At 35.8% G+C, this 12055-nt stretch overlaps 1 protein-coding gene across 5 annotated transcripts in view; it reads right to left on the reverse strand.

The window, feature by feature from the left end:
• Positions 1–7517, reverse strand: part of LOC105041106 (uncharacterized) — a 29203-nt gene extending 21686 nt beyond the window's left edge. For 3 of the 5 annotated variants that reach the window (XM_073254287.1, XM_010917916.4, XM_010917913.4), the window contains exons 1-5: positions 7160–7517; positions 5893–5985; positions 2165–2358; positions 1367–1471; positions 209–309 (exon numbers count right to left, since the gene is read on the reverse strand). In XM_073254287.1, coding sequence (XP_073110388.1) covers positions 209–309; positions 1367–1471; positions 2165–2358; positions 5893–5985; positions 7160–7271 — 605 coding nt within the window. In that variant the 5' untranslated portion in view covers positions 7272–7517. The remainder of the gene's footprint in view (positions 1–208; positions 310–1366; positions 1472–2164; positions 2359–5892; positions 5986–7159) is intronic. The other 2 variants (XM_010917914.4, XM_073254288.1) reach the window with 2 other exon arrangements.
• Between the last annotated feature and the right edge of the window lie 4538 nt (positions 7518–12055).

Below are 12055 nucleotides of genomic sequence, written 5' to 3' on the forward strand. Positions count from 1 at the left end.
AGTGCATATAAGACTAATATGCATGCCTCTGAGTCTCTGACATTTCCAATAGTAGAAAACATGTGAAACATGGTTTTTTCATTATTATTTTCCCTTTCTGTTTTTGTTCTGCATTTTACACCTCCACAACCATGATCCTTGATTTGTCAATTTTATTTAAAAAACCAAAAAATTATCTAGTGTAAAAATGTGAAGATAATAAACATACCGTATATCATCAGCCCCAAATGATTCTTCTAAGATACTAATAGCTTCCAAATATAATGGCTCGGCTTTCTCAAATGCTTTGCTTACCCTGTAAAGCTCCGCCTGCAAAAGCCAGGTAAATGACCATTGAGCTAGGTAAATGACCATTGACAGAAAATGATTCATAAAACCAGATTAACTTTTAGATAAACAGTCATATCTTCATGGAAAAAAATAATTTCCATCAGTAAGATGAAGAAAATAAATGAAAGTGAAACTAACATATGATTCGTAAACTGAATCATGATCATAATCATCTAGCCTTTTCCTAACTATCTGGGGTTGGCTTTCTGGATAGGGCCACCGACCACCTCTGATGTTATACCAAGAAACTGATATATGATTACATTCAACACTGTTTACATGGTCTTATGTTGCATAGGTGATAACGTGCAAAAGTAGATGGCAAATGGTATATAGATGCTTCCATAAGCTTCAGGTATTCAAATTGAACACCTTAGAACCAAGATAAAATAATGCTTTCTAGCTAAAGTTGACTTCTTTCCCACACTTAGCTTGGTAAGTTCCGCTACTTAAAAGAGATAAATATACAGTTATTACCTACATAAATAAATAGCTCTTTAAGATATATTTGTCCAGTCGACCAAAAATGAGTAATCAGCTGCATCACTATATCTGTTATCTAGCTGAATACTCAAAAATAGTCCAATTGAAATCTTTATACCAGATTTTACTACACTAATAAGTTTCATGTCTTTTAGGAAACGAGCAAGGCCTTTTTGGAATCTTTAAATCCTGTCCTCAGTCATTATCCACATTGTTATCTGTCTATACAGATCACCTCAAATTTGTCACCGAGGGAGAAGTGTATGTGTTAGTTGCTGTTAACATTTTAACACGTAGACATAGTTCCAGGATCTAAGGTACTTTTAGGTAAAAAAAGTTAAGAAATTCACTGGCATATTTGTGGAAATGCCAGATTTCATGTCCTTCTCATTGTTATTTGTAAGTTTTCTGAGACTATAGCAATGTCAGTTCATTTTATTTTGAGAGAAAAAGGGACTGCCATGACTTATTACATGGGCTAGAAATACAATACTAATTTCACGAATATAGCAACTGGCAGAGAAGGACACAATCAAACCTAAAACTAATTTACCAGGTTGTTATATGATGATGCAACATGTGGATCCCTTGTTCCAAATCCTTCTTTAGCCTCATGTACAGCTGACTGGAAGTACTTCTCAGCTTCATCTAGCTTACCCTACAATAAGAACAAGACTAGTGAAAATTCCAGAAAAAACTCCGATAAGGAGATCAGTTGAATAAAACTAATTAAGCTTTAACTGTGTTTAAAAGTTAAAACAAGAATTTCTCCAGTAATGAAGGCTAAGGCATATGAACTGAGACATGGGAAAGATGGATTAGATTTGCATCAAGAAAGAAAATTCCATGTTATTACCCAAGAGAAACCAACCTGAGCAAAGTAAAGGGCCTGAGCCAGCCAATTGTCAAATGATTAGTAGCTGGCCACATGAAAATTGGCATGTACAGCAGAATATACCATATTAGCTGGGTCTTTATTAAGCTCATCAGTTCTTGTACCATAATACATGTCAATACCATTTTAGCATAAAATTATATGTAACAAACATCTCAAACTGTGGGTCCACTGTGATATGACACAAGTGTCATGTCATGGAATGAAGAACCTGAAATCTAATTAACATTAGCTTGTCCATTTAGAGGTTAATTACAATGAGATAGTGCCTGATGCCAAAAATTCCAAGTCTGGTCTAACTGATAATGGGGCTAAAGACTGTGTTAGGCCTAAAAGAAAAGCCTGGGAAACAAGATTATGTGCAGGAGAGTGACCCATGGAAACACCAAGCTCATCAACATTCCTACGGCAATAAAAACAACGGAAAATAGAAGTAGGAGATGATGAGATACGTGCTTTCAGAAATAGGTCCCTGCCATGATCTGTAAAAATTCTCCACCTAGATGTATGTGAATTTGATATTACTGAACCATCTTCAATTCTGCGTAAACCAGTAACGTAAGCTTGTGCTTCATCATTTTCAGTAACCAAATCAGCCTCAGAAACATCTTGAGCAGAGACAGGGTTCCTGCTGAAACTGAGATAAATTGCTGCAGCACCACAGAGATCTAGATTAGTAATGATTATTTATATAAAAATTTTTTAAAAAAATGATACATCTGCAAATATCAGAAAATGATACTGCATAACAAGTTGGATGCATGATCTGCTTCTTTTTTTTTTTTTTTTTTTGACAACTAGATAGTAGAAACTATTAAAATGAAAATTACTTCTACAACAAGGACAAACAGATTATATTTGAGCAAAGAGCCTACTGATGGATTCTATAAATGCAAAACAAAAAACTTATGTAACTTTTGTGTCCCCACAATAGCTTTAAACAAGAAAATTCTTTTTTTATCAGATAGATAGAGAACACATGAGGGACAACTGCACAGAAACTAGCAAATATCGTGTCTGTTATGAGGTAAGGAATCAAGTCTGTATATTGATCTTTCGAGATTCAACCCTCACCCAGGCAATTAGCTAATTACATTATGAGTGAGCTCTAATCACTTCATTATGAATAAGGAGGTACAATATTCAAACCCTGGTCAAGAATTCAGAGTCTCAGACCTTTGCTCCAGTAGAAGTTATCAAGAAATTATGTTCCCCAAAATCTCTCCACTACTAGCTCTGCCAAAATCCCCAACAATACCCAGACTGTTGTCATGATGTCCCGTAAAAAGTATGCAGTTTCTCCTTTGAAGAATATGACTTGCATCTGAGATGCATGTTCTAAACATCATATGTCTACATGCAAGATTTGGTAAATATCACTCTGTCAAAAAAGCAGAACAATAGCACTATGTGCCTATTATTTTCTGAGCGACTAGACAGGCTTGTCTACAATCTTCCAATGATTTCCTTCGAAATAAAAAAAAGAACCAAGATAATGGCAGCAACTATGATTAATGGGACCACCAAAACCTAGCCTTCACATGTTCAAATGATTAACAATTAGCCAGCTTCTTGTTATCCCAAGAAACTGCTTACAAAGCTTACATATCTGGAAGTGGTCAACTCCAATTTTCTTGGTGAATGTTGTCCCGATAAAGAAATTCAATCTCAAGTTGAGCCTGACTACCACACAAATTAGAAATAGGAATGTCCCTCACAACCAATAATAACCTTTAAGCATGTGTTGGGTACAAAAATGCAAGGAATGTATACCTCATCAAGAGTGCTCAAATATTTAGAACTTTTCCATCACTACGTGGTATTGCGACTTACAACCGGCACTCTTGAAACTTGAAAGAGTTCGGTATAAACTCCTCACCAGTTAAAGCCAGCTAACACTCACTATAAAGCTTTTCCATCTTGCAGATTAACATAGAATCTAAACAGTAAACACCGCTCATATTTGCTCTTCTATGTAAGAAACATCATAATTCTTAATTTACAATTCCACGGGCCAAACTTCTCCCCAAATTTGGTAACCTTCCTTGAAACTCCAAAGTCCACAACCATATTTTAAATAGCAAGGTGATATAGTAGAAGCAAGATTTCCATATGATCAGAGGGCCAAAAGTTAATTTTTCAAAGGGCTAGTCAATGAGAAAACTTCCAAGAAGTAAATATCAACACCAAACACCACATCTATAATTTCTTTTTTTAAGTTGTTGGAAAGATCTTTTAGAGTCAGTAAGTATTCTCTAAGAAAAATTATCTATAGGTCCCTAGATTGACCCAAAATTACTTTTAAGTCCCTGGACTTTTCAGATTCCATAAAAAGTCCTTGAACTGCTAAGGAGTTATTTTTAGGTCTCTGCCGTCCACATAGATTGGTTACACAGGTCCATATTCAGGTTACACAAATTTATGTTCAAGTTATACAGGTTTATGTTCAAGTTACACAGGTTACGCAGATAACCTGAATATAAACCTGTGTAACTAGAACATAAATCTATGTAACCTGAACATGGACCTGTGTAACCAATCTGTGTGGACGGCAGGAACCTAGAAATAACTCCTTAGCAGTTCAAAGACTTTTATGGAATCTGAAAAGTTCAGGGACTTAAAAGTAATTCTGAGTCAATCTAAGGGCCTATAGATAATTTTCTCTATTCTCTAAGGGGGTGTTTGGTTGGAAAAAGTGGGGGTCTGGAATCGAAATTGAAATGGGTGACTCCCATTCCAACCGTTTGGTTGGGAGGAGTCTCATTTCGATTCCGATTCCGGGGTGGAATGGGAATAGCTCAATCTATATAGAACTCAATCCCTACTCTCCTCATGGATTCAATTTTTTATTCCAATTTCGATTCCGATTCCAGTCACAAACTAAACGCTTCGAGGGATTTGGCCATTCCGATTCTAAACCATTCCAATTCCCATTCCCATTCTAATTTCGATTACGAACCAAACACCCCCTAACTGTATTTCATCGCATTTCAATGTTTTAAGGATCGAAAAGTAATTCAGATATAATTTTCAGACATGATTATAATTTGTTGTGTAACTAAATGCAATTCCAACAAGGATCTATATAAACTGCCTTTGAGGTATACTGATCTCGCTTGTCTCCACAAAAGGTTTTTTTAAGTGTGAAAACTACACTATTTTTCAAATTGCAAGAGTTTGTTAATGTGATCGACAATGCCAAGATAGAACTAGTGGGACCTCCAAAGAATGTTGAATGCTTTGGAAAACAATTTCACTGGATTTCATTCCTTTATAGTTGAAGATAATGAGAAGTTGCTTATCAAGCTGATGTAAGGTGAAGACCAAACATACGAATTGGTTCAACTCCTCTTGTCCTTCCACAAAAGCAATGATATAAAGCAGTCAAATGAGCATATTGATCATCACTCATATGACAAGTTGTGGGCAAACAAATTTATCATTCATATTTCTTATACTTCTAGATATGGAATATCAGCTACAATTCCTGGACTAAATTGGAATTCTCTTCAGAAAAAAGGACTTGAGGCTCTGAAACTTCAAGTGCATGAACAGGGAAAAAAAATCAAAGGACCAGGCGAAAGCAGATAGAAAATTAATGCATATCAACCCAATTGGAAAGTAGATAAACAGAGCTGCAACAAGATGCAAATATGGCCTTTTACAGCAGATACGTGGAAAATTTTGATTTTATGGACTAGATAACCATGACCAGATTAGTATGATATGGTGATTCTTCATTGGCACCACTGCAATCCTCTAAAGCCCTCCAATTTTTTCTTGTACAGTGGCACTCCAACAGAAAAGCGACAATGCATGATTGGACGAAATGCATTTAAGGGGCATTGTAGTGCCAGATTGTGCATCTGCACAAGTTTTTTTATGCGAGCATCATGATGATCATGTGGCATCCATTCCAATGTCAAACTTGCACATGATTTTTGGGAGCTCCAGGTGTCCAAAAAGGGCATGGATATTATTGATAATGACACCTTGGCAAACTACATTTATTTGGGACAATTTTCCCCCTTCTTTTCTCCACAAACCAACATCATCCCCCCCTCCAGAATGAGTGTAGCATAATCACTTTGTGTTCATATGGAGATAAAAAACACGTCATTAGAAACAACATGATATTTGAAAATCATTCAAAAAACACATAAAAGGCATATCAAAAGTTGTACCAACAGGTCCGGATAGCATAATCCCCAACATGAAATCCCAAGGATGTTTCCTCCATGCGGAACCATAATTAAATTGGCCATAGCTTTTTGAGCCTGAAAAAAATGATATGTTCATTAAGAACCCAGCATGAATGTTAAATCAATTGCTATGTTGCCTTTTTGAATATTCATTTATAAGTGTCAATATGGGCAAATCTCTAACACAGCGAACATTATAAAAAACAGACCAAGGGCTTGTTTGGAAGTTGCCATTGTATCTGGCAGCAACATCCCAAACAAGGCCCGATAGATTCATTTGCACCAAAAGAATAAAACATGCACAAGTTCATAATTATAGTGATTAACTAGCATGGATTCTGATGTTAGATATGAAAACAACAACACCAACAACATTTATGATGATAATGATGTAAGCTTCAGTGATTACACAATGTAATGTATAGATTGTATCTTTTGCATCCTAAGGGGGAAGACCTAATGATCAAATGTTAAGGCATTGTCTTTCCAATAATCAAATCTCTCCATCACATCAACAACAAGCAAAATAGACAGTCAAGATCCTTTTCAAACAAAGAATAAGGCACTTCTACTGTTCAAAGAATTATCCCAGGTATGCGTCTTAAATCTGCAAATCTCTAAATCACAGAGTGCCGAGATATTGAAAAGGCAATTTTCTAATGTGTTGAAAACCAAGGGATTTCAGAATCCATGGCCTCTTCATCTTTCCACCAAATTGTTTCAAGCTTACTCTCATGGTAGAAATCACAAGAATAAGCTACTCGCCTCCATCAATCTTGATTACCAACTCAACAAAAGAATCAAATCTTCTACTTCCTTTAGAACCCGAAATCTCTGCTTACTCCATTCAAGTGGATTCAAAGAAATATATCATAAGGCCAATGTTTTTCTAATTAACACATTGGTCTAGTCCTTCCATCACGATAACAGCAAGAAGAAAAGACACTCAATTTTTTTTGTTCAAATACAGTGCAATAAAGCACTTGTTTTTTCCAAAAGATTACACCAGGTACGCTTCTCAAAGCAGTAAAACTCTATACGGTGCCATCAGCAATCATAATACTCCTCGACATACCCAAGATTTCACGAAATCTACACGTTACCAAAACTAGACACCAAGCGAGAAAAGAAATCAAGGAAATAATTCTTATCAAAAAATCAAGCAGAATAGAGATCGCACTATGGAATCCAGCCATTCCATTGATTCAAGAAAGCCATACCGGGATAGTAATCGAGTAGTAACGATTACCGGAGAAGGAGATGGATGGGCCTGTGGTGGAAACCCTTCGAGCGTCGGCGGCGGCGAATTGGGCAGCAGACCGGATTCGTTGGAAGAAAAGGAACGCTCGTCGGCTCCACATGTAGCAAAACCCTAGAACGGGAAGACAACGAGAAAATAATTGCCGGGACGGGGACGAGGACGAGGACGAGATAAGGAGAGGAGGGTATATAGAGAGGACTGAGGCCGTCGGAGGGGTTTCTCTGAATTCTGGCGATGAGCGCAAGAATGCCGTCGGCGAGTACTCCTAAACCCTTCTGTCCTATGATGCGTAATTCGGGCGCTGGGCGGGCTGCCGACTTCTTTAGTTAAGTCGGCATATTTGTCCTTTCAGGTGCCGAGGTAACTGGTTATAAATAATGACACGATCTTAGGGCTGGCTCCAGGCTTGGACAGTTGAGCCGCTCGTTTGACAGCTCCATGAGGGGACGCGGGTGCGTAACGCGGACGCTGGGTAGCGGTCCGCTGACGGCCCCTCGGTAAACTCGTCCACCCCAGTGCCGACTTGGGTGGCTGTAAAAATTTTTCACTCTTTTTCAACCAAAAAAGGGGATTTTCTTCCTTTAAATAATGTGACTGATGCCTAAATATTACAATTCCCTTATGTTCTCCTCTTATTTTCCTTTCTTAAAAAAATAAAAATTGAATCAAAATGCATTTGTATTTACTAATATCTAATATATATCTTTAATATTATAAGATAATAAAACAATAGAAAAAAATATATCAAAAATGCTTTGTTTATCAAAGTTGCTGATCAAAATACTACTTGATGTATCAATAAAATATATTAAAAGATAATATTTTGAAGAGTTTTGAAAAAAATACCCTCCAATCTAAACTAAATGGTATTTATTATAGTTTATGCTCTATATAAAATAAAGTCAATCATATATAGGATCTAAAGTTTTACAATAGCAATGATTTTATAAAAAGTGATATGAAACCATGAAAAAAGAGGCAAATGAAGTTCTTTTGATAATTATAATTTATTTTTTTATTAATTTTTTATCTGTGTGTATATAATAGAAATTTCAAAAATTTAAATCATTTGTGAATCAAAAATCCTTTATATATTATTTTGAGCTAAAGCCATGCATGTGCTATGAATCCGATCTATTAATGGACAATTATGACTGGATGTGATTTTTTTGTATAGGAATCACAGGATGCTGTGAAAATAAAAATATTTAGAAAGAACACGATATAGCAAATAAGTTAATTAGATTTTTTTCTTCTACAAAAAAAAATAATTCACAAAAGTAAATAAAGAGAGTTCGAGCTATATGACTAGTTGCATGAAGTCGATCTTAGATTTTTTTTCATTTCATATATAGAGAAGAAGAAGAAAATGGTGAAGCATGACCCTCAAATAGTAGTAATCAAAATAGGCATTGACCCTCTCTTGACAATTCCATTTAATAACAATAGATAAACAACATCTTATATTAAAAAGAGAAAGGTAGTGATTTATAAAACCATATAATCTTCTAGAAAAAAACTTAAGAATCATGCAGTGGATTGTGAAGCTGAGCCTATAAGTGTTCTTTTGTCCACTTTCTCTTTTGATTATAAAATGAAAGTAATTTTTTTTGCAAGCGTCGACGTTTTTAAATATAAATACCTTTGCACCCTCTTACATAGCTATGTTTTAGATTAATAGGATCCTTTGTAATGAATTCAAATGATAATCCCGATATGATACAAAAGTTATTTATTGCTTTTCCATGGAGACCTCGAATATGATAATACCAAACTTTCACTTATGCCATATATTGATGTATGATATCTATGTATGCCATATTGATAGAATTTAACATGTGCAATGTATTTGAATAGCTATGTTTTCTTTTTTTTTTTATTATTCTCGGAGATGAGATTTCTTAAATGATAAGAGAAAAGAAAAGATGTGGTTGAGACTAGGCTTTCTTTTTGTAAGATGAAAATATTCATACAACTCTAATATGAATACATCCAAAAAGATTAAAGAAAAGAGTCTCTCAAAAGTCTAGAGAGATATCCCCTACATTAGTGCATACAGTCCTCTCGATATGCTCAGCCACATAAGAGGTCATCCAGTTAACAATATTGTTGGCCTCGCAATGCATATGATGAATGTTAATAGAAAGGCAGCCCCTTATCATGCACCAAATGTCATAAAGAAAAGGGTGTAACATTGCTCTCGATGGTTGCTCTTATAGTTGAACAATCACAAAGGCTGAATCCTCCTCAACCACTAGCCTCTCTATTCTAAGTCTCAATCTGACGAATGTGACGCTAGCCCAGGCTACTTGCAACTCTGTCATTAGAGCCATGCTTTCGATGAGATAACACCCACCAGCAGCCATGAACCTAGAGTCGAATTTACAAATCATGAAATCCGCACTCCCTTTGTTACCTCTCACACTACCATCGAAGTTAACCTTAAAGAATCCAGGGGTGGGGGTTTTCAAGTGATAAACACTAAATAAATTACTATCGAAATAGCTAGGAAGTCTCAAGTGTCATGAGTGATCAAGGTCAAACCAATCGATAAACAATGTCTGACCTTCATGGCCTGAATCCTCACCTTCTCTAGGGTGTCTCACCGATTGCCACATTGCCTAAAAAATGCTCGTTCTTGGCCAACCAGATATGATAAGTATTATAAGTGGCCTAGATTCTCAAGTCTTTAGATGAGTTAGACTCCACACTCCTCTGAACTGCCTCCAAAAAAAGCTGGGTAGGCTCTATGGGAGCCATAGCCATCGCAGATAGACTAGCCATCTCCTGAATCTGTCGAGCTCTGAGACAAGCGAATAGGATATTATCCATAGTCTCCTCTTTCTTACCATAATTGGGGCAAGTCATTGGTAGATCCATACCTCTAGTATGAAAGACAGTCCTAGATGGGAGGCGGCACGACACTACCTTCTACAAAAATAGACTAACTCTCGAATGGATCTGCAACTTCTAAAATCATGCTCCATCAAGCCTCTTAGTTGGAGAGTCTCCATACACCTTACATAAGTCTCTGATCACTACTTTTGAAATGTAGGCTGGCCCCCATACTTTCATATCTAGGCTAGCATACTTGGGTACCCCAATAGATAACAACTTCTCTGTCAGATCATCGTCAAAAGAGGTGAGATACTAGATCAATGTTCCATCCTCTTCCTTCTGATTGAAATAGATCACGAGCATACATCAACTCCACAGCCTCAATATTTATAGAGATGGACCATCTACTCAGAGGAAACTTAGTAAGCTATAGATCCCAAAGGAGGATAATAGACTATCCATCACCCATTAGCCATTTGACTCAGCCCAAAAGTATGTGAGCACGAGAGTAAATCTCCTTCCACGTGAAGGAGCTCTATCAAGCCAGCCAAATCTCAATGCCAATATTCCACAAGTCATATCTGGCCATCATTATTGCACTCTAGATGCAGTCTTGTTGTAACAAGAATTTGACTACGTGTCTAGCAATTAGTACCTCATATCTTAGCATCATGGACTAGATATCAACACCTCCCCCTCCTTGATGAGATCCTCAGACAAAGCTCCAGAAAAAGCTGCTCAAATTTTAACAATAGAGATCCCAGTAAATTGGTGTATGACATCATATAGACTAGGATCGAGTTGAGCATCGATCTCACCATCGTGACTTTACCCATCATAGATAGGCATCCGGTCTGCCAACCCTCCATCCATTCTTGGATTACCTCCTCCATCCCAGTGTACTCTGTCATCTGGAGTCTGCACCCAGCGATAGAAACTATGAGGTAATGGCATGTCCCGATCCACTCCATAATCTCCAACCACTTTCTAATATCCGAGGACTAGGCTATTTTTAATCTACATGGGGATTCAAGAGATTGATATGGTGTTTAATTTTAAGAATATCTTTAGATTTCAAATCAATATTACATAAAAGAGATATTAAAGCTAAAATACGAGGACTCTTTATTTAAAAAAAGAAATTACTTTCAAACATATAAATATTAAAGAGTCTGCATTATACTAGCATGGAGATACATGTAATGTGCATTATGTAACAAACCAACATATATTAGATAGAAGTATAACATCGTATTAAGTAATAAAAAATAAAAAAAATATTTTTTAAAAGAAACATGAATAGTTAGAATGTAAATATAGTTGAAAATTTGTAGAACTTTTAGTTAGTCTAATAGACCAACCATATGCCCAACCAAATAACTTCATAATGTGTAAAACAAACTCAAGCATCCACATGATTTTAAATTTCATCATGATGATCGATCTTAGATAATAATAAGAAAATGCTTAAGAAAAATAATTCAAATGTTAATGGAAGTAAAATCTCAAGCAAGGCTCTGTTCATTTTTAATACCTATATATATATTTTTTATTTTTTTATTGTAGTGGGAAAGACCCAAAATCCAATATATACATATCAAACTTAAAGGCCTTCTTTATTTTCCTAAAATACAATGCACCTACGTTTTCTGAAGAACATCACTCTTAACTTCTTGTTGTGGTTGGTCCCTGTTCCTGGCATACTTATTTAATTTGCTTCATATCATGAGATGGAGTGGAATATTAGTTCTCTTCTACACCATGTTGGTGTAGTTCTCGTGCATCATTCAAGCAACACTTTGGCTACATGGGAAAGTAAAAGTCAATAAACATAATATTTATCATATGTTAAAGGTTATTATCTAATACACTATTTAATTGAAAATCCCATTTCATTTGTCTCTAGTTTGCAGTTCCAACACCCTTTTTTTTTTTTTTGCATGTTACAATTACGTGGGTTAAACAATAAGACTAATAATGGTTCAAACTCTTCCATTGACATTTAATTTTATATTTATTCTTTAATATTTATTTTTATACTTCTTC

This window comes from Elaeis guineensis, chromosome 3 (genome assembly GCF_000442705.2).
Source record: "Elaeis guineensis isolate ETL-2024a chromosome 3, EG11, whole genome shotgun sequence".
Lineage (NCBI taxonomy): Eukaryota > Viridiplantae > Streptophyta > Magnoliopsida > Arecales > Arecaceae > Elaeis > Elaeis guineensis.